Source organism: Euwallacea fornicatus, chromosome 2, assembly GCF_040115645.1.
Source record: "Euwallacea fornicatus isolate EFF26 chromosome 2, ASM4011564v1, whole genome shotgun sequence".
NCBI lineage: Eukaryota > Metazoa > Arthropoda > Insecta > Coleoptera > Curculionidae > Euwallacea > Euwallacea fornicatus.
The window spans coordinates 5463216-5490974 of NC_089542.1; the positions used below are offsets into that span (position 1 = coordinate 5463216).

Genomic DNA, 27759 nt, shown 5'->3' on the forward strand with positions numbered 1-27759 from the left:
GATTACTTTCGTAATTGCACTAAACCCTAAAGGGTTAAACATGATCCCTTTAAAAATTCACCCTAACTAAAACGTTCCCTCTTTCCACTGATCCTACGTAAAAAGACGATAGAGCGTCGAGGCTTACGTCACTTTCACCCCATGAATGCGTCGCGGCGCCTCGCGCATTTCCCGGCGCTCCCGACTGTGCAAATGTTTTCCATTGCAGCCTTTTTCTCTTATTCCTGTGTATAGTGGTCGAATATGTCGTATAGGAATAATATTGAAACGCTCCCTGAGTATTGTTGTTGTCCCAGAAATTGCAGGTAAGAGAAAAGATTTTATGTAATTTAATGTGAATAGGATTTTATCCAATCAAGCCAAAGATCGATACTGATAAAAACATGTTATCTTCCGATTTCCTAGTGTTGCCAGAAATTGCTCTTGAGGTTAACAGATCGTTACGTATGGAATTTATTGTGTTTAGTAATATTTTCTTATGGATAAATCTATAAAGACACTATCTTCGTTTAGCGAAATACCGAAACTCTAAACTAAAAAAAGTGGCAAGATTAATATACAGAGTAACACAACCTGTGTTTGGTTGTTTCCTTAAAGAGCTCAACATTAACGAAAACTAGGACTTTCAACAACAACAACATACTGAAGATAGTCAACTTTAACTTTAAAGGGTACAACGAATATGGTGTTAACATTGTCTGATAGGAATATTGGCTTTTAAGGGATTATTGTCCTGTGCTTCGAAGAGGTGTAAACAGCGGTAATGTCATTGTCTTAAGCTTCTTTGAAGCCCATTTAGTCAGTCCATTTCTTAACTGTAGCTTCATAAAATGAACAGACAACACTTAGATTATCCTTCAAGTCCTGCAAGTTTTAACTTAAGTGGGACCTATATAAGTAATGTTAGAGGGCGGGTTTTTCTTAGGAAACTTGTGTTTTTTAACTGGTCTGACAACCTCATTGTCGATTTTAAAGTCTAACTAATTTCATCTAATATCCGAAAGGCAAGGAAAATTACAGACAAGGAAATATGCGATTTAAGTAAATTTTTCGTTCATATGCCGAACTTGAATGTTATTTATTTATTTTACAATATAATATGTTACAATAATATATAACAAATTATTGACTTTTCCCTGGAATAACATCGTTGCCAAGTATTTCTACAAAAAAAGAGTTGTATTAAGTCTTTGCCAAAATATTTGGATGCCATAGACGTTTTAGATAAATAGCTATTTAATGTTATCCAGGAGGAACAAACTTTAGAGCCTTAAAGTGTACGTCACTGCGATAAAATGTTGGACCTGCCCCACCCTTTGTAGGACTAAAATAAACTACAAACCTTCCTTATTGAGGTGAACTTTTCTTTTTTATAGAAAATGAACTTCTGCAAGATGATCTAATTTCTCAGACTAAGGAGGAAGATGCAGCTGAAAGTGAGAGTAAATCGAGAAGTCCACGAAATGTAAAAAAGAAATCAAAAAATAAAACAGAAACACATTTTTTTACTCAGTATAACATGAAATTGATGAAATAGCTGAGTAATCTAATAAATAATTTAAGTCTGAGAGCAGTGGTAAAAATTGAAAGAATGACAGTTGAAGTACAAATCATGTAATTGAAAATAACCCAATTTCTGACGAACGAATTGTAAAAACAAGTAGAAGAAATGACAAAATGTAAAAATTAAACAAAATTTAAAGACAAGAAGAAAAGGTCGATTACATCCTTAAATTACGATGAAACAATTGAAACAATCCTAAAGATTACATCCTAAAGAAACTCACTCAAGTAAATGCTAATAGGTCCCTTTAGTCGGCAGAAAAGCAGATTTCGCCAAATGTTTTACAAAACATCCTGTGTTATACCTATAGACACTTCAAAAAAATATATTTAAAATTTGCTATTTTGATACGCTTGCAAATTACAGTCAATTTTCATTTATAAGTTAAAGTTAGTTTTTAGGCATTTGCAAAATTTTCTTGAAAAGTAAGTAAAAAACTATCACAGTGGCAACAATATAACTTTTCCAAGTAATCAGGTGACGAGTGTTTTCGCCAATAAGAGCGCAAGTTTTGTGAAGATAAGTCCATACGGTATTGCCATGTAGTGAACGTTTCACTAATTTTCCGATAAACGTCATCTAAAAAAATGGTTATATTGGTGGTTTTGGAGAGATTTTCCAATATTGAAGAAAAGTATCCGAATTTCTGCATGAAAGTTGGTAGTCTAAAGTGACCTACAAATTTCTATTTAAAAAGATAATTTTTTTTTATTATTAAGAGAAATTCATAAAAACATACTATTCAGTTTCATAATTGTTTAATTTAATATCATTTTAATTTCGATATTAACTGAACCACCATCAATACATTGCTACCATCGTTGGCAAAGTATTCACCATGTTATATTAATGTAACTTTTTATCTTAAATGGACACAAAACTTTGGAGTTGAATTCGATTTCATGTAGTTTTGAAAAAAATTTTGCTTCTAATTTGAACTTACGGCTGCCAATATTTTTGCTAATATGTTCCTCATCTTAAAATAGTACAAATTCAAAATATAATAAAAATAAATCTTGATAATGTATCCATTATCTTGCACCGATTCGCAGGTAATGTTGTGAATTATGTGGTGTTGCCATTTAGAAACCAATAGTCCAAATTGTTCAGACACAAATTGAATCTGTATGAGATTCATTTATGAGAAAATTTTCGGAATTCCTTAACTAGCTAGTTCACATGGAACAATTGTTACAACGCCAGCACCATTTTTGGCACAGTTATCTATCACGTGATGAACAAAGATAATTATATATGTATGTAATTATTACTATTAAGAAAATTTACCTATGTTACGGGTAATAGGCATTTATTTGAAGTACTGGAAACGAATTGTTAATTTATAGTAAAGAAAGTTAATTTGTAATAAAGAAAATAAAAAACAATATTGAAATCTCTATGTCAGTGCTGGATAACTTAACTTTATTACATATATGTAATTGTGTCATATTCTGTATAGTAAATTGAAAAGCAAAAATCAGTGTAACAGAAAAATCAAATATCTGCTTTCACTCATCATCAGGGGTGAATAACCAGTGATTAACGAGGGGTAGCTGTACGGGTAAAGGACCCAGCTATATAGATTTTTATGCCTTTTCATCATTTAGACGGAATGTCAACATTTACGACCTGCACTATCCCCTGCAAACGTCCACATAGCAGTCGGAGGAAGTACCGACAAAGATGATCTCCGACGAGGACGAAAGAGCTAAATCTGGAGGTTTTGGGGGCGAATTGCCATGTGAAGACCATTGGTCCTGGGACAAACACCATCACAGTCATGAGGTGTTTTTTTTTTAATAAAAATTCTGAAACATTTTTAATTAAAATATGAATATTGAAGGTAACTTTGGGCGGAAAGCAGTTGAGAACTGCTCGGTTTCACCCCAATTGGAGCAGTGGCACTGCAGGGGTTAGAGGAACTAAGATTCTGAATAATGGCAGGTACTATTGGGAATTGATACTTTCTAGAAGAATATTTGGTACTAGCATGATGTTCGGTGTAGGTGAGTAGAAAATTTTCAGCGTTTCTTAAATAATTTAGTCTAAAAATCACAGGAACAAAAAAGGCGCGTCTTCACGAAGATTCTTTCGTGAATTTGCTGGGGATCGATAAACATAGCTGGGGGTTGTCACATAAAGGCTTAATCTGGCACAATGGAAATTGGTCCTACTATACCAAACCTTTCAGGGAGAATGTCTCTACGAGAATCGGCGTTCTCTTCGATGGTGTTGCAGGTAAATTTCTCTTTCTGAATGTTTAAAACCATCCTTAACTTGATTATGGCATTAGGGACTTTAACATACTACAAAGATGGAAAATGCCTAGGAATCGCCTTTAGAGGCCTCAACGAAATCAAAGAACCATTATTCCCTGCAGTTTGTTCAACTGCGGCCAAAACAGAAATGATCCTGGAAAATATGAAGAGGGATTTTGTAAATCTTCAAGATCGATGTAGGGCGGTAATAGTGAAGAGACTGAACTGTAAGGAGGATGTTAAGCAGTTGTGTCTGCCCTTGAGGATACAATCTTATTTGTGCGATGTTATAGAAGATTCTTTGGACTCGTACAGGTTAGTTAGTAAGAATTTAGATTATTTAGAGGCGAATTTTCTCACCTCCATTCCAGGAAAGACTTAAGATTAGGGTGCATAAAATGTGAAAAAATTTATTTTCGCGCATAAATTTACATCTTTTATATGGGGAAAATATCAGGGTTTCCACTTTTGTTCTAGCGACATTTGAACTACGAAGTTTACGTCTAAAAATAACAGCTATACAAGGTGTTTGTCAAAATGTTGTTCAAAGAATTTCAAGGTAATTTTTACTTCCAAAAATATGGGAAATATGTAAATGGTTGTTTGTCGAAATACAGGGTGTTCAAGATTGACAATAATTCTCAATCTTTGCCTTACAGCTCCCAGCGTTTATGCGATATTTAGTTTAAATTTGAATTTGAGGTGAGTACCACTTTTGAGGATGTATACCATATGTCATCTCGGTTGAACTTATAAGGTGATAGTTATTTTTGGTTTAGGCTAGATTTTAGACATGGTATAAAACATATTTACTCTGTATTTCAGCAACCATGTATTTCCGGACCGATATTTATAGAATTTTTTTCGTGTTTTTGTATATATAATACATCTCTGAATTTTTCATAACACCCTGTATATATGTATAAGCAATATTATTCAGAAGTTTCTGGGTTTGAGTACAAAACTGGAATTCTAACAATGGAATTTAGTGCAAATTTACGTTTAGAAAATTTTGGACTAACTTAACTCACCGAGTTTGTTTAATTCACTATTTTATTCTAATAATTTGGTGTTTTAAACTAACTGCACAAACTGAATGATATTTCGTTAAAAAATATGGCGAATTTGTCCTTTTGTTTTGGGAGTGTACTTAATGTCATTTATACGACAAATAGTAAGTCTTTTGTGCAAGACAAATTAAGGACTTCAACACCTTCAGGACGTTTGCTTGTTTGTACATAACATTAACTTTATCTCTTCAAATTCACATAAAAACTATTACAATTTCTCTTCTGAAAACTTCCTTAGGAAAATTGTCTAAATCAGCGAATAGGCAACAAATAATACACGTTTACCCAAGTAAAATTTGTCAAAAACGGGGTACATCAATAGATAATATTAAAACATATTCCAGAATATAATATTAAAATACATTCCAGAAAATCATATCCCTTGTGCTCTACCAAACGTGTGTTCTCAAATCAATTAAGTCTAATATTTTCTAAGCAAATAAATATAAACTAAAACCAAAATTTACATTTTTGCACTTGAACTGAGCCCCAAACCTTAGCTGCGGATTTAGATATATTTTGGAGAGTGGTGTGATACTGTCAATGGAATATTCAGTACAGACTCATTTATTGAAAGTTATAAAATAATTAAATTAATCAAATATTAACCCTTTCTACTAATAATTTGCTTTTTTGAAGTCAAAAACACTATTTAAAACGGAAAAAAATGTTTAGGATGTCAGCGCACCTGTTGCCATCTATGTGGCAACGACGAAACCTTGTTAAATTTCGCTGAGCATATTATTGATATTATCGAAACTTAGAGCTATGGCCGATGGGTGACGAATGAATAAAAAAAATTAATTAATAATGAGAAATGTTTTTAAAGAAATTTTTATATTCTTAAAGGGACTTTTAGAGCCAGTGGTGATATGTTACCTTCAATTATAAATTAGATTTAAAATTATGAATGTTCTTTGTAATGGATGACTTCTATTTAGGTTGTTTAAATTTTATATGCTCCACATATAAGGGCAAATTGCATCAATGAACTTATTTCTGTACTTAGTTGTAAGTTAGATAGGTAGTAAATGTGTAAATATTTGAAAAATATCTCATCTTCAACTTGCGACAACCATACGGAACATTCCATTAGATATAATCCATTAGGTAATAAGGAAGTAGATTTGTTATTTGCCGCTTTATTATACCATTTTTCTATGAAGATGGCAGCTGAGGAGATACCGATAATAGTGGTTTTATGAGTATATTTATCACCACATTTTCTCATATGTATTTGGCCATGTGTGCAATACTACAAAGGATGTAAGAGATGTTTGGTTACACCTGCTCCCAATAAAATTGCACTTCCCATGTTACTGTTGGCAGTATTTATTTAATAAAAGTGAAGCCACATATGTATATGATAATACCGTACTAAAATAATATCTTATCTAGTTTGGGAACAATGGTTCGTATTTTTAATAAATACACACACGTACAATTCTTAACTACTAAGGGCCTCTCGTATAAGATAAATTGCTTGGTTTTGGCCTCTAACACACACATATGGAACGCTTTTATTTTTTAGATAATATGTACAGATTACTTATAATGTGAATGCTAAATGCGTATTTTATAAATATATATTTCTCCAATAGTTTTTTTGCAAACACTAACAATGATCAGTCGTTTAAAACTCATTATTTAGGTATGTAAGTATGTATTACCGAATCTGTAACAACAAGTCCTCAAAATACTAAGCTTTTTTCGTCTAAAATTTGCGATTTCGAATGTTTGATAAACAGATATAGTGATACAGATTACAATCGAAATCACCAAAATAAATGTAAATAAGCTTAGAGCTATGATATGACTTCCATACATACGATAATTGCTATAAAAGTTGATTTGTTCAATTCTTTTTGCCATAATTCTAAGATATAATAATTGTGCTATTAGAAACAAGTACGATAATATACAGGGTTTATTTTTATTCACACCTTTATAACTATAAATTTGATGTAAATAAAGTTGTTGTTTTTTCATAATCATTGTATGTTTTCATTATTCAAAACCATTAATATTACCAATACCAAAAATCTTTTTCTTTCAACGAATACTAAATATTTCTTTCAATGTACACAAATCGCTATTTATAACTCAATAAATTACCTTAAAGCCATACTAAATAATTTATTTAGGGCTGGACACGTTTTGCGCAGGCCCCATTGTCGTAAGCTCAACTCCCCCTTTTCCCCCATCCCCCAAAAGAACCTCAGCGTCATTCTCCTCACTCAACTCACCAGTGACACTTTCTATGTCACTTTCCGAAGTGAATTCACCCAGATTTACGGATGTTTCAGTGACTTTACTGGAAACTTCCGGATTACTTGTGGATTTAACATTAATGTTTCCTCCTATCGGCATTATTGGCACTTTTATCGTGTTGTAGAGGACTTTGTCGATGTAGAACATGGTTCCTAGATTGTAGACGAATACTTCGCTTTCGACAATCTGAGCGTCGTTTATGTAGACATTGTCTGAGAACAGAGTAAATTAAGATGGAATTTATCAATAAAAGGGAAAAATGTAGTCGTACGAATTTAAATCAATTTATTTTTCGTAGCGAAAATATTAATTAGTAAATTTAATTGTAAAAATGAATTAGAAACTGTGCAAGAAGCTTGAAACTTCTTCAGGGAGAATTAGTTAGAAGCGCATTCCGATAGTAGGCAGTGGTGTTGTTGTTTTAGCGTGTACTCTTGAAGAGTTCAGAAAACATTTGATAGATGGCGCCACGTAAAAAATCTTATAAAAATTATATTTCCTCTCAATTACCATTGTTGGGATATTAACTAATCAATTAAGATGTAAAAACGTTATTAAAACAGTTGAACAGTATCCAAAAACCATCACCATCTAAAAAAACCATTTGGAGTGCGTTTCAGTAGATAACGATTACGTTACTATCATTATTTATTCTTGTCAGTAATTCAGTTATCACTTTATAGGTGGTGCCACATATAAAATTGCGTTGAAACCAACTCAAGAACCACTCATTTATCATTGCCCTGAAATCGTTGTCTATAGGTTCCTTTAATTATCATTATTACATTATCTTATGTCGTATGTGGGAGTATAGCCATTTAGTTCACTAAACAGAGTTAGATAATGTAGAAGAAGTCTTCACATTGAGACCAATATCAACTCTTATAAAATTGTAAAGCTAACAAAATCTACCCACCTTTCGTTCTGTTAACGAACAACGTCTGATTTCCCAACGTCGTAAGCTCTGCTCTGTCTTTTAAATCCTTGTCATAGAGCCGTCCTTTCACGAAATGATTGAGCAATATTTGCAAACCCTCTCCATTTGAAAGGTAATTATCGGGCATTTTATCGAGGCCCACTTCCTCGAAAGCAGTGTCTGTGGGCACAAAGAAGGTGTAACCCGCCCCCGAAACATGGGGTGCCAAATCGGCCAAATTCAAAAAACGAGTGATGTGAGTGAATCTAAAAAAATATATTTTGTCAAATTAAAAGGGCCAACACGGATTGTGATTATTTGTAAACTACATCCCTAAGTTAAGCATAATCCCCTTTAGAACGTGCAAAATTGCTCTCCACCAGTTTAGTATCCATAGAGAAATTTCCGGAATACGAAGCTCACTTAGCCTCCAAATGGCTCCGGCACATAACCATTACTCAAAATTCAATCTCGGCTTTCGGTGTTTGTGTAATATTGATTAGTTCAACAGGTGTTTAATCCAATTACGCAAAACGACTGCACTTACCGCTTGTCTCTTTCGAGGGCCAAAAAGGCGTGCGATAAGAACTGGGCCCCGAACCATGGAAATGCCAATAAGGGCGGCGTTTCTTTGTCCCGATGCTGTTGATGTAACTTCGAGACGACCGACTCGCTCACAAACAAGACTTCTCCAATAAACATGATATTGCCTTTTTCAACAGGAGTATCCCCTTTCACCACCGCTGCTCCATTCACTGTTAACCCAGCTGGAAGAGGAATTTATTTAGTGCATACAGGAGGATCAACAGATACTTAGTTCTTCCTCGAAAATACTAGAAATCATCCTCATGAGTTGTAATCGCTAAAAAATAGTGAATAATGGAAAGAGTGTTTATCAGTTTAAATTATTATTACTCTTGCGTTTCCAATTAGCCGCTTTAGTCTGGATTACAGAGAAAATAAGGTGCTCTAAGTTTGGACCCTTTGTAAGCTTTATAACAAATTAATATTCCGTTATCTGCTACTTCAGTATTCTATTTCAATGATTATCGCTGACACCGTTAAACCGTTAAGTTTAATGAGAGTCAGATCTAAGCAAGATGAAAACTCAGAGAACAATGTTTTATTCGTATCTCTCAAGCTCTGTACGTATTTTACGCAATATTTACGTTATTATGATTTTCATAAACTTAAGGAATTTTTGCATTTAGAATCCTGTATATAAGACGTTTTGACTGATACATCGCGGACGTATTTTTTTTTATCGGAAAATGTGTATCTCTTTCTAGGTTTAGTGCAAATTTCTCTGAGGAAATTCTTCAATTTCAAGTTTTCAAATGGTCAAAATTAACCATATCGACTTTTGATAACTCTACAGCGTATTTTTTTTTAACTTAAGAACGTAGTTTCCTCTATGTGCTACCTGTAAACTTCAATTTTAAGTAACATTTCCATTCTGAAAAGTCAAAATATACATTTACAAGTCTTCAATTAATAAACGCAAATACATTGAGTGCAATTTTAGGAAAACTGCAATCTCAACTTGCAGGGTCAACAAACAGAATAATTTTCGTGTTAAACACTACCACCACAGATGTTTGCTTTTCGTATAAGCGCAAACATCTCTCAAATTATAAACGCGAAGTTTATTTAATAAACACTCCATGATATCACCCCTTTAGGGATGAAGGAAGCGAAATTCGCATGATGAAAAATACCTACGAGTCCTCCTAAAATGGATATCCTTCCCTCCCAAAGTCTGGACTACTTGACCATCCTTAATTGTGTCCTGTTTAAGCCTGCCTTTTACGAAATGATTAACTATAACACTTTCGGTGAATTCGGGAACGCTGAATGGATAAAACCCCCAGTCTATAGGGTGCCATCTTTGGAAAGCGTGGTCCGTCGGGACGAAAACCGTGTACTCCTCGCCTGGAAATAGATGAAAACGATTTAGTCTTCGGCTTTTGAAGTTTCGACTTTATAGTCGTGCTGATATCCTGATTATCTTCCATTATTTTTAAATTAGATTCTTTATCAAGAGTAATGACTGGGGCGAGATTTGGCGCATCGTTCCGGCTTTGAGAACGGTTTTTGTCCTGGAACGTTTCGTTTGGAGCTAAGTAATAAATGAAGGGGTAGGTGGAAATGGACGTTACAAATGATAGGGGCACAAGGATGGTATAATAAAATATGTAAAGCGGAAACGATGATTTTATTAGGAATTACTGGAGCAAATGACACATGTGCTTAATCAAAGCGATTGAAAACACGAAATTTTACTTCAATTGTAATATTAAGAATACATCTCTTGGAACAACAGGACTTTCTGTAGAACAAAGAAAGCCATGACACCTGCGATTACGTCACGACAAATTATTAAGGACATTATTGGGAACAAAAGAACCGCGCTGTGTTGCCATTTGCTGAGGAAATTAGAAGATAATTGAATTTTCTGTGATTGCTTGATTCGGTCAGATGATACGGTTACTACATATTACATTCAAAGCTGGAACATAGTGTCTTTTCTTTATTATATAGCATAGTGTGTTTGTCACGATTACAAAAAAGTTGATTTTTATATAATATTTTAAAAGCTATTCATATACACATTTCAGATTTCTATGACGTATTTTTACCCAAACGGGCGTAGTATTCTCTACGTTTACTGGAAATTTAACTGAAATAATTTTTCAACTTTATACGTTAAAATTTTCGAAAGAATCCAGAACGCTATTTCACTCTTGTGGACAATTTTTTAAACGTAAACGTAACTAACTTACCTACTTTGGTAACTTTAAAATTGTAAAATTATTCGTGTGGACTCTTAAGGTGCCTAAGGCTTATTTATTCTACAAAGAGAGGTAGTATTATTTAAGTTTAAGAGAAATTAAATAGACGTCATTTATTCACTTTAAAGTTTTCCAATTTTGAAAGAAAAACATCCATGGCGAGTTTTGATACGTTTATAGCGTAAACCACGAAACTTGGCAACTGCAATTACGTCACTACAACCAATTAACAATATAGATCTTTTTTAAACAAAAGATCCACGCCCTGTTGCCATTGCCCGTACTGATTACCAAAGAACTGATTGCTTGATTTAATCAACAACTTTTGACCCATAGAATTTAACTTATCCACGGTAGGTTTAATGGTCGTGTCCCTTGAGTAATTATACAGAGAGTAGAACACATATTCTTTAAAAAATGCACTTTCGACTCACAAAAATTTTAAATTATATCTGACTTTTTGAGAACTATTTTGAGCGTGTTTTTAAATCAGTTTTGATCAATTCAGATAACTGATCAATGACATCAAACTGAGGAATTTTAAAGCAGCCTCAAAAACTCTTAAACATTTCATTAAATTTTGATTTTTTTCATATTTTTTTTTCTCAAGCATATGCAAAGTTGACTGCCGATATGCTTGATTGACAGCTTTTACACGTATCCCTCAAAAATAAAAGAACGGTGCCGCGTTGCCATTTATTGATTGGATGAGCTTGCAGTTTCTATATTATTAAGCAGACACTTGAAAAATATGGACAAGTTTAATGAAATAACCTTAGGCACATAATAACCTCGCATGAGCTCTGCGTTAATTAAAATTTAATTTAATAATTCGGAAACATGGTCGGAACACTGGATGTCACTAAAAGAAGATTAACAGCTTTTTCGGAAATTAACCATTAAAACAAAACAGTGCGACGTTGTCATTTATTGAATAGGTTACTATTTGATGTCGCTACAACAACTTGAAAAAGTTGGACAAAGTTTTTGAACAGGTTTGCTAAATGAGCTTAGCCTTAATTACCTTTTGATAATTAAGTAATATTCTGGCAACTCTATCTACCGATGTGAGAGTGTTGATAGTTTTTATTTTTCATTAGGACAAAAGAGCAGCGTCGAGTTGCCATTTACTGATTTTGAATTTCGCTAATGCTGAAGAAACTGTTGACAAACTAAACCTAAACAGCTTTGCTTCAGTTACAGTTTGATAATTTAAGAATATTCTGGCAGCATTGAAGTCAACTATAACAATATTGACAGCTTTTACGTAATTTGGAATTGAAACAAATGAATAATGCTGCGTTGACAAACATTTAATTTTTTTTTTATATTTGAACCATTGCAATCTGAAGTGCCTCGAATTGTCTTTAAGGAAAAATTTCCATAGCAAAGTTTCTCTAGTTGTTCCGCGCTAAATAAAGTAATTTTGGTCGATTTGAGCTGATCTTAGGGAAGTACCTTTTAATGGATAACTGACATCGTTCGGTCATTCTTCGTGTTTATTACTGTTTAAGTCTTAACTTATTTCCGGATCATCCACCTTAAAGTGAATCCCGTCCACTGGAATAATGGTAAGGTCAGGTAATTTAAATCAATTTCCATCCTAATAGAAAGGCTGACACGCAATTCGCCCCCGAATTCGCCCCTATCGTGCATTATTGGGATCACCCTTTTTTAGTAGGGAGGCAGATGTTTCCGAGATTTTTTTTAATACTTCAGCGCAACATGGCATGCTGTTTATGTATTTTGCTTGCACGTTCTTTCCTGTACTATGACAGATTGGCAGTTTGATGGAAAGTCTTTACTATAAAAACAAGTCAACCATAAAAAAAAAATCCTGGTAGACGGTGAACCATAAACGTTGAGGGCGTTGATTGAGCAATTCGCCATTTACTATCAGATATTTGACTGACAACTGATAACAGATGAACTTATCTAAGACGTGTCCACTTTAGTTTTTTTTTCGCGATTTCTCTTTATAAGAAACACTCAATTTACCTTCATTCAGCAATCGAGAGACATTTGACCTCGATACGAAGTGCTGGAAGACCCTAACTCGGCTCTTGAGGAACGACAGCACTTCCATCACGTTCTCCACGAACGACGTGTTCGATTGATTCTTGCCGGCCTCTTTGGTATCTAAAACAGCCGAAAGCGGCTTGATATTCGCTTGTTTCGCATTTGAGGCCGGAGGCGAGGACGTCGGCTGCCCGCTCATGTCCCTCATCGTTATTGGGTCCTCGTCGGGGAATAGATAGCTGTCCACTACGATGAGAATCCTGCGTGGAATTCACCGGTAAGAAACCCCCTTTAAAAATCTCATGATAAGATACCCATTAGGAACTTCAATATTCTTCTCCAAAACTGAGGCATTGTTGGCCTTGATATTTCCGAGCTTTTCCAACCTGAGCGTCACCAAGCGGCCGCCCAAAGTCGGCAGAGAAATTTTATCTTCTATGGTATTAGTTAAGTCTAGTTTGGTGCCCAGAACCACGTGGTCCAGCAGCAACCTCTTCACCAGTTCGGGCTGTCGCAGCAGGTTCTCCGCCCTGTTAGACTGCGAGTTCTTCGGGGCGAATATCGTGAAAGGTTTATCTGCAACAATAAATAAATCTTGGGAACTGCTTAACTAAAGTCGATAAGATTATCTTAACGATAGCCATTATTTCGAAACGAGCCATTAAACTTTTCATTCGTTGCAACGGATCAGATTGTGTGCCCAATTCGAGGCGCACGAGGAGAGAATACGATAAACTTTATACCCCCCCAAATATAGAGAAACGGAGATTTGATATCGCTGATATTAAATTTATTCTAGGCGAAGGAGGAATTTTATTCCTGTTTTCATGCCATACGGCCTAAAATTAGGTTAGGGACAGGGAAAAGTTCTTTGCGGAAGATTGGCTAAATCAAAGAAATAGTAGCTGCATCTAAGTGTATTACACATCTTGAAATTATCAGGGAACCGTCTCCAGGAAGATCAAACATAGCTCCACACTATCCTAAAATGCCCTTAAATTTGTCAAAAGCACGACCACATAACTCTTCTCCAAGGAGAACGTCTCATAAACTCAAACTTTCCTTAGAGTTAAAGTAGCCTCCTCCTCGTCAAGGAAAACTACATTTAAACGCTTTGCTTTGATGTCATAAAGCAAAACTGAAACCATTAAATATCTGATCTAAAGAAAACTTAAAAATACGGGGAAAGGTATATGGGGAGAAGCAACAGTAATAAATCTTCACGTTAGGGAAGTTTCGCTATAACAAATCATGCTCTCGAACCTTTTAATTGGTCTAGGAAACAAGTTTTCTTTCCCGGAAACTGGTTTAATGAAACTTGGAAGATAATGAAAATTAATAAGGGTAATTGCGTGTGGCTCCATCTGGTAGGGATGTTGGCAAGTAAATTAATAAAAGGAGTATTTTTAAGCAAAAAATTTGAAGTTTGTTAAATTGTAAATCGATGGTGTTGATACTCCTGTCACTGGAAATTTTGACAATATCTTGATAATTAAATTTTTTTCAGAGAAAATCAATATGTCAAATTTTGACAGATCAACTTAACAAATGAGACAAGGAACAGTGGTAGTTGTTATAGTTCCACAAATGTACAGATAGAAGATGCAGTTTGAATGTGTTCAAATTATGGCTTATTTTTCTGACTTTTTAATCATACTGTAAGATTAGAAAAAGAAATCATGTAAAAAACTCATTCGGAGGTGGTATTTTATGCCGCTCGTGTCATGTTGTGGAACCTCTTGTTCCGCACATCTCGCAAAATTCCTGAAATAAAAATATGCTTTTCCTAGTTGGTTATAAAAATGTCTATTTTCAGTGAATTTTCGCATGTTAAAGAAATTAAATTTATGTCAGTCATATATCAAGTACTCCATCCCTTTTTAACAAGAACATTTGGCTCATTTTCTCAATTTAGGGACAAATTTGGCATATTCTGCAAAGCCTATAACAATTTTAATATTTATCTAAATTAAAAATTATGACATATCTAATGCAAAATTGATTTCTACTCATATGTACTTCAAAAATCGAAAATCGACAAGGAGATGTTTTTGCAAATTAAAACGAGAGTCCTCTAGATTGAGATTTGGAAGAAATTCAACCTTTCTATACCAAGAAACTTCGCTATCCTCAATTCACTTTAAGGAAATTTCTGAAGACTTGATTGTGGAAAACTTTTAATTTCTGAGCTAACCTGTGTCTTTGATTGCGAAATTTCATTGATCAAGTCTCTTAAACTGAATATAAGAAACATTTCTAGACTTTTTATTACAGGAAGTATCTGTAAGCCACCCTAATCTTAAAGGTCTCTGGAGATTTACAGTAACGTATAACGTAAGGAAACTTGAGAGAAAACTCTACGCTTAGTTTATAGTTTCCTTAAACCATAAGACGCTTTGTTAAAATTCCATATTAAATTTTAACGGTGTCAAAATTGACAGATAAGTGCTAACGAAACTTTTCTTGTTGACTTTAATTAAACTTTACTACAATTCAGATTTAATTACGCCAATTAATGTTTTTTTTTGTGAAGTTTGAATAATGACCTCTCTCAGCTGCCTGTTTTGATTAATTTTTTACCATGAAAACAATTTTGTTCGAAAACACATTGGATGAAAATAAAATAGAAATACTAACATTTTATTTTATGTTTTCAATATATTAAAAATTAATTATTATTTGATGAACTGACTTTAATATCAATGATATAATCTGAAAGATGAATTGAGTCGAAGACCATCTAGTTCAGTTCAGGATAATTTTCGTTGTAGAGTCTTAAGTATAGGTTTCACGGCCTACATTAAAGAAACTATAAAGCTAGCTTAAACCGTTTTTTACGCTATACGCCACACGCCTTATTTCTTGTGGATACACTATGATATATTCGGACATACTACTATGACGAGTCTTTAACAGTTTTTTAGATTTTTCCTGTGGGATGGTTCTGGGTCATGAGCTGACTGACTTAAAAGAAATTTTTGAATATCTTTAATTACGAGAAATTTCTGTAACACAAGTCGACCTTAAGGATCGAGAATTCGCTACAGTTGTAACTAGGAGAGGTCTCCGCAATATCTAAATTGACCTGTCTGTAACCTAAAGTAATCTAAATTGAATTTAAGGAGAACTGGGATTTTAATAAGAATCAAGAAGTATCCAAATGATTTTTGGAAAGTTTCTGTAACCAGTTTCAGTAACAGTAATAAATCTTTTAGACGTTAGGGAGGTTTGGCTGTAGCAAATCATGCGCTGAAATCTTTTTATTGACTTAGGATCAAATTATTAATGTGTTGTTAACTTTAACATCAAGCTAGTTTCCATAGAAATTGAGAATTTAACCAACAGCTAGGCTCTATTTCGAGACTTTTATGCAAATTAGACTGTAGCTAAAGTTGCTAACACATTAATAATTTGGTCTTTAATGAAACTGGGAAGCTAATAAACGTGAATAAGGGTAATTGAGTGTAGCTTCAACTAGTAGGGCTGTTAAAAGTACTTAAAAGCAGAAAAGGTGTAATTTTGAAGTAAACAAAAACAAATAGTTCATATTTGTTTAATGGTATAGGCAGATGGCGCTAGTGGTTTGAAGGGCCCATATAGTAATATCATTATTTAACAATATGTGTGATTGAGTACAAAATAATCATGTTTAGGCTGATTTAAATTATCCAACTCCTTAACGAATACCTGAGTTTCCTAGTTAACAACGAAATTTCGCAAATTGTTCTCAGTGCAAAATTTGAACCTTTTTGGCAGGCTTTAATTGAGAAATATGTGATGAACTAATAGCGTTGAGCGTCGTGAAGCTACATGTTTTCCTAGAGATGAATCTAATGCACAAACTGACAATGGCAAGATATGTATAAGTATATAAAATAAATATGGATGTAAATTATAAGAACGTAGCAGTGTGGTCATGGAAATACCGCTTTATGTCTAGAATATTCGCTTTTATTCCCACAAATGTTTGATAAGCCTCCGGCTGATGCAGCAGCTACCCGGAGCACTGCCGCAATTGCTCAAACGGTTTTTTTCTAACCTGATTTTGCGGCATATCATTTTCACTCTAAAATTTGAGGACGATTTTTATACACAACATAATTTTATGCTACTTATTTCAATGAAGTTTTCATGATGCGATTACTCATTCATAAGGTGTACATTTAAAGCAATATTATCATCGGTAACGCTCATTTCAATTTCATAAATTCAAATGGGGTTACAAACTCGCGGAAGCATCAGAGAATCCAATAATTCCATCAAACCGGCCTTCTAATTCAGTTTATACCGTAACTATTCCGCATAAGAGGTCTTATAACTTTGATAGATTAATTCGATTAGTTCGGATTGATATTAGTGCTAAAGGAAGCCACCAATTTCGCGAAGTTCGCGTACTTTCCTCGATCAATCAATCACTCCATAGTTCGTTAGTCAGCGAAAAAGCGGTCTTAATTCATTACTGGGAAGAAAGATTTAAGGGATGTTTAGCGAAACATAGGTGTCAATTACAGGGCTATCCATTAATTTCTTCTGACATGCCCTATACCACTTTGGTCGTAAATTAAAGATGTCTCCTCTGCGAGGGAATGAATTTAGTCCGATTGACGTCATGCATAATATGAATGTTTAATCATTCAATGTATAGATTTGTGTTCTAGGGTCCAATTTTTCGAACTACTGGTAACTTTGCCGGCAAGATGGATTTCATAGAAACGACGATATAAGAGCGGAGCATTGGTGAATTCCTCTATTTTCATGGATATTATTTTGCTGACAAAGTTTCCAAAACCGAACCTAAGGGGCATAATTTATCTCGGGCTTTCCCCTCAACTGATTTGAAGCCCAGTAAAGAATTAAAAGGGGTTTCTCTGTTTTATTTGCACTTGGCATGGCTCATGTTTTAATTTGCAAATTTTAATCAAAACAAGAGCCGCTGTCTGCGACCAGTCTTGCAGCTTTAATCCTCCGTTTCTCCATTTCATCCTTCACTTGTCAAGAGTATTACAACACTTGTATAACTACAAACATTCGAAAACAATCTCTATATATTATCGAGAACTATTTGAATTTCCAGAGCCGTTTTAAATTGAACTCTGAACCGATGAACTCTGCCTGCATGGGCACTAATGGAGTTCGAAAAAGGAAATGTATGTCGTTCCGGATCAGATATCTAGAACTTTATGTTGATAAGTTTCTAGACTAAACTTGTGCCGGTTTTTTCGCACTAGGAATTACGAAATTCTGTTAAAACAAGGCAGTGTCTCATATCCCTTTATCGCACAATGTAAATTCAAGTGGGGAGGCCATTTGAGTTTCCTGTGACGTTTTAACTGCAACTCCAGTTGCACAACAGATTACAGAGCAACTACATGTATACTAATAGAATCTGAAAAAGGAAATGTGTATCCCTCTATATCAGATAACAAAGGCTTTATGCTGATGACTTTTCGAATGAACAAGTCTCCTGTGTTTCAGGTGAATGTGAATGGACCCGCACGGGGAATCTTAATTATAAGTCAAGCATTTAGGTAAATATCTCGTGGAATCATTTTTAGTTTTAACATGCATTTCTTTAGAATCAGAAAATCGCGAAATTTTCTAATAATTCGAATACTAAGAAATATGTGGTAAAGAGTGGTAGATTTAAGATTTTTTTTTGTTCAGCTCTTATAATTTCTGAAATTTTGGATCGAATTTGGAGTGTGCATTACGCGTAACAATTCTCTTTAATAAGCATATCAAAGGAGCAAATCTGAAACTTTGATACCGTAATGTATGTACATAACTATTTTATTTTGCAACTTTCAACCACCCCTACAAAGGATGCAGATAAATGAAATGCCTTGCATATGGGAGCATTTTTTTCTCATTTGAGGAATTCCAACTAATGGAATTTTTCTGAATGAGGCAGACGCATAGAGCTCTTTCTTCCTGTTAAAAACACAGGAGTGACCTACGTGTTTCACACATCTAAACTACATTCGAAAATAAAATGTTAAAATTTCCCTTTGCTACGGCTCTGAAATTTGGGGCAATTATATTATGAATATTTTCGAAAATCACTCACACTCGAAATTTAAAAATGAACGACTAAACCAGTTTTTTCAAATGTAATAATTGCACATTGATTAATAATAAGGGAAATTCCCTGAGAGTGCATTGTTTGCCCGGTTTGAAACGCCTCTGGTTTTTAAACAATTATATTTAAAATCTTACTAAATATAAGAAACATTTAAAACTGTAGTTTTCGATTAAAAAGAAAACAGGGACAGAGCGTTTTCTAGAAGTCTAAAGTGTCTTTGCATATACATATAGTATAAAATCAAAATCTGCTCTAAACACTGCTAGACTTGACGTGCGCTCGTAGATAAGTGATACTACTTTTCCAACTTTATGAGATTCAACCACCTTTTTAACCGCAAATGTAAAAATATGTCATTCACAAATTACTTCAATAATATTTCAACTACTTACAACACCTTCACTTGCACCTATTAAATGCATTACACCACCTTACATCGTCTAATGTTTAACACTACCCGATTGCACCCCGTCTTCTTGCACACGGTGTTTATTTCGCTTCTAGATCTCATTGAATCAAATGTAACAAACACTAATATTAAAAAAAAACACGAATGACATTGTGTGAGAATCTGGTGCAATTTTAACTTAAATACTTATTTTTACAAAATGGCAGTTTCTTTGTGAACCCAATTCTGCGGTTTTGGTTACGCCACTGTAGGCTGAGAAATATCTATATATTCGTAATAAATTACATGCACTTACGTCATTGGATTTTCCAGTAGGTACGATCGGTAAACACAAATGAAAAAAGTTGTGATATGCATATTAAATCTTAAGTTGTCTGTAAACTGTAGGTCAATCCTTGTTACGGCTGCGTATAAAGGAACAGTATTGTAAAATTATTTTCAAAGAAAGTACAGATCACATTGTAAATCGTTTACTTCCTCATTAATGACAGCTTTAAAACACTTTAGGAATTTTATCACATCCTGGCAACAGCGGTAAGGGTTGCCGCACAATTCATACGCTGCTGTCGAAATTTTAAGTTTATACTGAAATGGTAAAATGTTGTCAAATCACTTCGCAGAAAATATTTAAGCTTCTCATGATGAGTCACGACCAAATCTTGCCTAGCTCTAACACATTGCAGATTGTAATTAAATTTTAATTAAATCACTATAATGTAACCAAGCGCCACCGCTGTTATCCTCTAGTCCACTTTAACGATCACTTTGGTGTAATGGTGTGTAATTCCAGCACTCTCATGTTAATCCTGGCTTTGTTCACTTGAAATTATGAAGAGAAAATTTGGTTCTCCTAAAATTATTCCCTAGAGAAGAGAAGAATTTAGGGCTCCAGTAATAATGGTTAGTTCGGTTATGCCGTTATAAACTGATCGGTTATGCCGTTATAAAATGATCTTGCATATGCATGAAGTTTCGCTTTAATGTACAAGTTGAGTGACCGACCATCGCACATCTTTAGGCCCCCATTTGCACGCCATATGTCCGATTATTGATTGAATACCACTCTACGGAGCTGTGGTCAGATAATTACCGTAATTAGTTTTACCATGCAGAAATTTTCAGACAGGTCGAAAATTTGCACGAACACGCCATTAAGGGCCTGTTAGGTTTCGCATTAATACGGGGCCTTCTGAATTATGCATGTAAATGCAGCAGTTTATGCAAAGGTGCCTTGTGGTTTTTTCCGAGTCTTTTTAACTTCAAAAACCTTAAATCGGAATCTGCGAAGTCTTCATTAAGACTTAAATTATTGTGCCTTCGTAATTTATTCCTTGCATTGCACCCACCTGGGATCCACAAGACCTTCTGTGCCACTTTGAATGCAAATTTAGTGATTTTCTCAGCCAAGGATATATACCACTAATCCGCTCAAGTTGAACCAACCTGTTTGCAGGAGATAACCAAATAATGATGTTCCTTACAGCATATTGAGTGGGTTTTTTTCCTGGTTTTCTCCACAACACCAGAAAACCCTTTCGAATTTATTAACTTCATCAAGGGATTAGGGGTGCTCTTTAGTAAAACATATAGGTGTTGGTTACGTGTTGCCAAGGGCTAGTTTTCGCTAAACTTGGTTAATTAGGGAGTTTCGGATATGTTTTTGCTGATGGTATTGAATTCGGGTTGGTTAATTCGAAAGGGAACCGTCTCCTTTATATACTATGTGCCTAATCAAAACGAAAAAATTTCAGGAAGGTTTGCCCCATTTCAATTTGTGCAGAAATCCCTTGAGAGACGTCCCTAGTTTTCGAATGTGAATTCAATTAAGTTTTATATAATTTGGAAAATGTTTATAATTGTTTGGCTCAAAATGCAGTAGCGTAACAAAAATTTGAGGAAATTCAAAGCCGGAATCCTCTTAATAAAACTAAATTACCTTTTCGCCTCTGCATGCTAACGCCTCGAAAGATATCCTTGGTTTTTGACTGTTTTCAATTTTTTGCTCAAAATTTGAGTACTCAGTGGTGTACCAAATAATGGAATCCTACTCAAATAAAAAAAAAATTACGCAAAGTAAGATAATCAGAAGCGTGACGTGCACAAGCTTATGAAAGACGCAATTTTTAATAATTTCTTCAGTTTTAAAGACTAAATATCTACGTTAAGGAGCGTTTCACGCTAGAAATTGAAAAAATACGTTTGCGAATGCCAAAATTAAGTAAATAATTTAAGTAATAATTTCCAATAATTATAAGCGCAACATACATAAATTTAGGAGGGTAACAACATATACTAATTTCGTTTCAAATGATGCATATTTTAGGTAGTTTGACAGCTTTTATAAAGGCGAGCTTTGTTATAGACTTATCAAAGTTCGAAATCTCAAAAATTTCTACCATGAGCTATGAATTTTTGTTTGGTTTTTAACGATAAATTACGCTATTAGTTCCTTGTATTGTTTGAAATTCTTTTATTGAAGCTAACATATTATGTAAGTCAATGTTTAACGTTATACACAAATGAGCTTAGGCAAAGAGATGAAAGTAGTGCAAATTCAATCTAGTGAATTTGCGATATGGTAAAGGGCAATATTTCCTATCTACATTGGTACACTACCAAAACGGATCTATTATGAAATAATTTTTGCACTAGTGCTGACAGCAGTTGACCCAAAAAGTTGTGTGTTTATAGGTGTTCTATAATGTAAATAACCACTTTCACATTATTTATGGTAATTTATGCGAAAAGTTCGTTTGCCTTGTGCATAATATTGCCGCTAAATTAAAATCTAAATAATACACTGTAAATTCATTTCATAATATGTGGAAACTAATACATTCCACCTTATCGTCGAATTGCACGATAAGAATCATTTTATGAACCTTATAGAAAAATATTTGTGGACACATAATTCGTAGCATTTCGTCTCCTCGTAAAACTCGTGATATATTAGAGCACCTCAACATCTCAAAGTGCAATTTATCACTGCAGACCACCGAGGTGTTGTAGGTATATATCAAACAACAAAAGATTTTTACAGAACGTTACTTCTAGAAACATGAAAATATGGTTGTTTAAGCCTCGTTCTCGACAGTTTATCCCTGGACAATTCTCCCCTAAAAGTAAAAAATTACGTCGTAAGATCTGTCCGTTGGAAAAATTGCAAGCCGTTTTACAGATTCTTTATGGCTGCTTTGTTCTTTGATATAAAAATATTTTCGGGAACTAAGAAATACTAGTAATAAAGTGGTACTACAGGTATCAGTCGAAAAAGAAATATTTTGTTTTAGAGTACTGCTCCGCATCTAATTATTATAAGTAAATGACAGAAGGGTTTCCTTGTAAATAATTTTTTTTCTTAACAACAGAGAAAGTAATCGACTTTAACAGAGATACTGGATTTTTTAAATCAAATAAAGAAATGCTATGCTTAAACTCGTGTGTGATCAGAATAAATATTGAGGTCATATTACTGAAAAAGGAATTGCAATCGGCCATTTTCATGCTAACCGTGAGGTGACCGTTTCATGTGACCAGTTTCCAAACTTACTGAATCTGGCTCTAGATATTCTATAGTGCTGCACTAGATTTGAAAAATTTTTTTACCAAAGGGGGAATTTTCATCCCCCCTCCAGAAACTTTATTATATTTGTCCTTAAAATTGATAAAACTAGCAAAACTTCTGTCTCAAAACCGAAACTCAGTATCTAATTCTTAGGACCAAAATTCTTGAAATCATTCTAACATGACATTATTACTCAATTCCCTTTATGAATACCAAAAAGAAGAAAACGTTAGTAAAATAGCCAAAAACCTAACATGCATATATTAATGATAAGGTGACAGCAGGCTGATATCTTTGTTTCTGTGGATAAAATCATTGTAAAATTTTTTAAAGAAACTTAAAACCAAATGATTAAATAAGAGAAAATAGGTTATTTTCTTGCCAAGTGTTTAGACATTTTGTAGATTTGGATAGATTGTATATACTGCAAGTCTTCCGAGGAAAAACACTAAAAGCTGACAACGCCGAGCAGCCCATGACAACTTTTGTGACGTTTTACAGGCACAATTACCACAATAACTCACTATGCTAGTTTTAAAACAAATGAACGCTGCCACGTTGCCACTGATTTTAAGTTTCATGTTTTCTGCATTTCCATTGTCATTCTTCCATGTGGCATCTGAGGCAGCAAATATAAAGCGTACGCCCCATAATTTATCCAACTAAAAAAACCACCCTTTATATACTTTATTGTGTGAAAAATCCTTGGGTGATATCCATCTTGTTCAACTCTAAGTCGGTAATCTTGAAGAGTTTTATCGACTTCGTTCATATTTCTTTCACGGGCGCATCATTTATTTAAGCGGTCGTCGGTCGGCAGCGCGAACTTGCGAACTTTAGCGAAGACGTCACAAATTCCTCTCTCTCTCTTGTTCAGTGGTAATTTATTTATCATCATACTAATTTGTTACAAAGGCCTGTGGCGTACAAGTGGCAATAAAATAATCGTTAGACTTGGAGATTTAATACTGTTGTTATCTAAGTATATAAACGACAAAACCGAACCACTCTGTATATGTATATACCATATACCGGTAGCTATACATAAATTAGCTAGTATGGATTAACTTTTATCTTAGAGTCCTTACGGGCCATTAAACAAAAGGTAGGAAGTGCACATAAAACAGATAATGCCCGGAGAGAGCTGTTGTTGAAATATAAGATTTAATTGGGGCTGTATTTGAAGTCTTTTCCCTTAACTTGGTAAAAGGGAGCATGAAGTGGAAAACTTGCCCTTGGAGGTGCGTTTTTAATTACATATTAAAGAAAAGATGGAAAAATGTGGCGTTGAAGAAGCAGAAGGGATGTTAATTAATTCGGGTGCAAACAACATTAAAGTTGATTTTAGCTGTGAAGCGAGGGTTCAAACACTTAATTTGCTTTAAACAAGTTGAGCTAATTGCGTTAAAAGGGGTTCTGCCGTTATTTGAGGTTGTTTGATATCAACATTAAGGTAACTTGAAGACAATAGAAGTCTGGCAACATCGGAAGCTACCTGACAACTGATGTCAAACTACAGTTTCAAACTTATTTAACTTTAAAACAAAAGAACGGTGCCACGCTGCCGTTCAAGAAATTCCTGGTAATTAATACTAAATTGTTTCCGAGTAACAAAAAGTAGATCAGCGTTGATTTCGAGAGGGAAATTGTTTGTACAATTCGATAAATTTGTTATACTTATTGTAAAACTGTTTCAATATGAATTGACACGACCCGCGCAATTTTTGGTTTAGGTTTTATGGACGTCAAAACTAAAATCTCTTCGAAATCAATGCAATAAATGTCCTGAACTTCACAATACTCGTAATATTCGATGAATTTATATCTTTGAAAATCTTCGATGCTGTCTCACAAGTAGCGTGGAGCAGAATCCAGCTTTAAAACAAAAGAACGGTGCTACGTTGTCATTTAAGATTTTCTTGCAAATAAATTTTAGGTGGTTTTCAAGTAAGAAAATGTAGCTCAACGTTCATTGGGAGGAGAAAATTACATGTAAAATCCGGTAAGTTTGTTATATGAGAAAATTATTGGAATATAAATTGGAATTTTCCGTCCGTTTTTGTTGTTCATTTTCCGTACTTAGAAAGTGAAATCTCTTCGGAATGATCGTAATAACTACCTCATAAAATTCTCATTAATTGTTAATTATTTCAAATTTATTTGAGTTTAAAAACACAAGAAATACTCTTCAAACATAGAAAATTCGGAAATTCAATTTTAAAAAGAGCCAAAATTTACTTTCAGTTCGGTTTCCAATAAATAGGATGATATGCGGTCTTGTATAAATTTTTTAAAAATCTCAGAGGTTTAGTGATAGGGTGTTACACGTTGGACAAATCAAGAAGGAAAAAGGCCATATTTTGAAGATTTTGAAACTTTAGGTTCAGTTGTATAATGGTACACAAAAATTTTTTGTTAGTTTGTAGTTGAGAATTAACAAGTTACAGTTATTACAGACAATAAACGACGAATAGCAACATAGGATGTTTTGTGATAACAATCGTCAAGCTATAAGTAATAAATTTTTCTTTTTTGTTAAAGCAAAATTGGAATGCCAGGTTTTAGTTCCCGATTTTGGGATATTACTAACAATGATTTTTCGGGAAAATAATTTAAGGTATTTTTTGTATTTTCGAGTAAATAAACACTGAATGTATGTATATAGATCTGGTCATTTTAAATCTATGTACTGGTCGATCAAAAAATACTATGTATGGAAATTGCAATGCCAAGAAGATATAGATTTTTTGACCAAACATGGCGGAATCGTTCAGCTATTTATACAATAGTAATAATTGATTAAAATTTCGTTATTATGAAGTGTGAAACTAGAAGTGACACGTGTGTCATTTTTTGTAATGCAATAATATGGGGTGCTATAGCATGAGGCAGATCTCGGTTCGTCTTCATATATATATGAACAACCATAAACATTCATAAAGTGATTGTACCCTTTCCTCTCCCCCCCCCCCCCCTCGTATCCTCCCACCACCTTTCCAAATTTTCAGAAGATCGGAGAACTACTCTTTCAGCAAAATAAAGCCGGTCTCCATGCAACAAGAACACCTCCAAACAGGTTCGGAGAGGCCCATATCGTTAGTTTCCCATGGCCGTCCTGCTCTTCCGACCTCTGATAAATTGAACCTGTGTGGGACTTTAAGGGAAAAAAACTAAAAAAATTACTAAATTCTCTGCAGACCCCGGCAGCCCTCCGGCATGAACTACGAACTGCTTAGAATGCAATTCCTCAAGACGTCACCCGTCTACTGAAATGCCATGAGGGAGTCAACGCGTTATTAATTAAAAATAGTGTTTCCTTTCGGTCTTCTTGTTGGAAATTTGAGTCGCTTATTTTTGATTATTTAAAAGTAGCTGAAATGTTTGGTCAAAAATTCCGTCTTGGTGTTGCACTTTCCATGTCACTGAGTATAAGAGAATAATATCAAATTAACTCTAATCTAAAGTGAGATTATTGTATGAGAACACTGTTGTTTCGTGTGTATTAAATAAAAATCGCAGTGGCGTACTGCAAATGATTTTAAATTCTTTTTATCGCTCTCATTAAAGCCAGGAAAAAGCACTGCACATTAAAAATATTTATATAACCTTTCATTTTATGCAGTTTTATCCTTTAAAATCGCTTTTCCAAAACTTTTGAACTGCCGCTTTAATAAGGGATGTCAGTGTTGCACTGCGGGGGTTTATGGAATGAAACAAAATCTAGCGAGTTTGGAATTCCGCATTTAACATATTGATTTTTTATAGTTTAAATACACGTTACGCCACTGATTTAATTAATTTTAACAGCCTAAAAAACCTTTAATTTGTCATTTTCACATGGAATATCCTCGCGTATTCTGAGGATGTATGTTATCTACTATGTTTTTCTTTGATCATATGAGACGACGCTGTCAGCATACTTGCTTCATATTTTGGACTTTTAGAGACGAAAAAATCCATTTTATAGAGTTCGGTTTAGTTGAAAATACTGGCAATATTAGCTCTTACATGTCTCTTCAACTATGCTAAAGGAGTTCTTTGACCGTTCAAATATCTTCGAGAGACATCGTTGGTTCATGTTAATTGATTCTTTCGCATACTTGTTAGGGCGTTCATTCTTTGATTTGTGTCGTTTTTTCAAGCAAGCCACTTGCATGTTTTCCACCGAAAGAAACATGGTTTTTATCTAATCCGTTCACAATTAAAATTAAAAACAAGCATGGATAGTACGAAGTTATTATTAGTGATTGCATCGCATTCCTGACTAGGTAGTGAGTCACCAAAGAGAGAAATTAATTGTTAAATATTTTCAAGCTCGTAATTTGTTTGCATTACTTAATTTGCATACAGACCAAGTGTTTAATAGAGTTACTTGAGGAATGGTCAAACCTGATATTTTGACATCGTCGTTGTTAAAAACCAACCAAAGCGAGAAGAAGTGGTCGACGGAGTGGTTGGCCGTTAGGTGACCATCGATGCCGGTGGTGTCGGGCAGCTGAAGAACGGCACGAACGTCGGTTAAACACGTCGCGACGAAGACGCCGAGGACGACGGCGTCCATCCGAAACACCATCATGGCACGAAGACGACTGACGAGGCCGACATTCGAGCATCACACTGGAAGTCGCAATTCCTGCTGTGCAGCAGCGGCAGCAGACGAAATTGCGCCCGAGGACGTGAAATAATCGATCCGAGGAAAACTGTTTCCATCGCACCTTTTGGCCTCTTCGATAATTACCTTTGTCCGACAAATTGATAGATTTTTCGTGAGAAGTCTCACTTTTTAAGACATCCACTACCATACGATTTCCAC

General features: G+C 34.4%; 2 protein-coding genes across 3 annotated transcripts; one reads left to right on the forward strand and one right to left on the reverse strand.

The window, feature by feature from the left end:
- Positions 1 to 146: 146 nt before the first annotated feature.
- Positions 147 to 7108, forward strand: SP555. 2 transcript variants are annotated; one of them, XM_066291882.1, is made up of 6 exons: positions 147 to 305; positions 1377 to 1465; positions 3172 to 3349; positions 3408 to 3570; positions 3623 to 3802; positions 3858 to 7108. In XM_066291882.1, exons 3-6 carry the CDS (start codon positions 3248 to 3250, stop codon positions 4202 to 4204), a joined length of 792 nt encoding a protein of 263 aa, XP_066147979.1. In that variant the 5' UTR covers positions 147 to 305; positions 1377 to 1465; positions 3172 to 3247; the 3' UTR covers positions 4205 to 7108. The 2 variants fall into 2 exon arrangements, with proteins under 2 accessions (XP_066147979.1, XP_066147970.1); XM_066291873.1 differs by lacking the exon at positions 1377 to 1465.
- LOC136344409 (periostin) lies at positions 6201 to 27585 on the reverse strand. The gene is made up of 7 exons (XM_066291863.1): positions 27336 to 27585; positions 13205 to 13466; positions 12870 to 13150; positions 9802 to 10011; positions 8627 to 8846; positions 8080 to 8345; positions 6201 to 7375 (listed from the first exon to the last, which is right to left on the reverse strand). Exons 1-7 carry the CDS (start codon positions 27520 to 27522, stop codon positions 7029 to 7031), a joined length of 1773 nt encoding a protein of 590 aa, XP_066147960.1. The 5' UTR covers positions 27523 to 27585; the 3' UTR covers positions 6201 to 7028.
- Between the last annotated feature and the right edge of the window lie 174 nt (positions 27586 to 27759).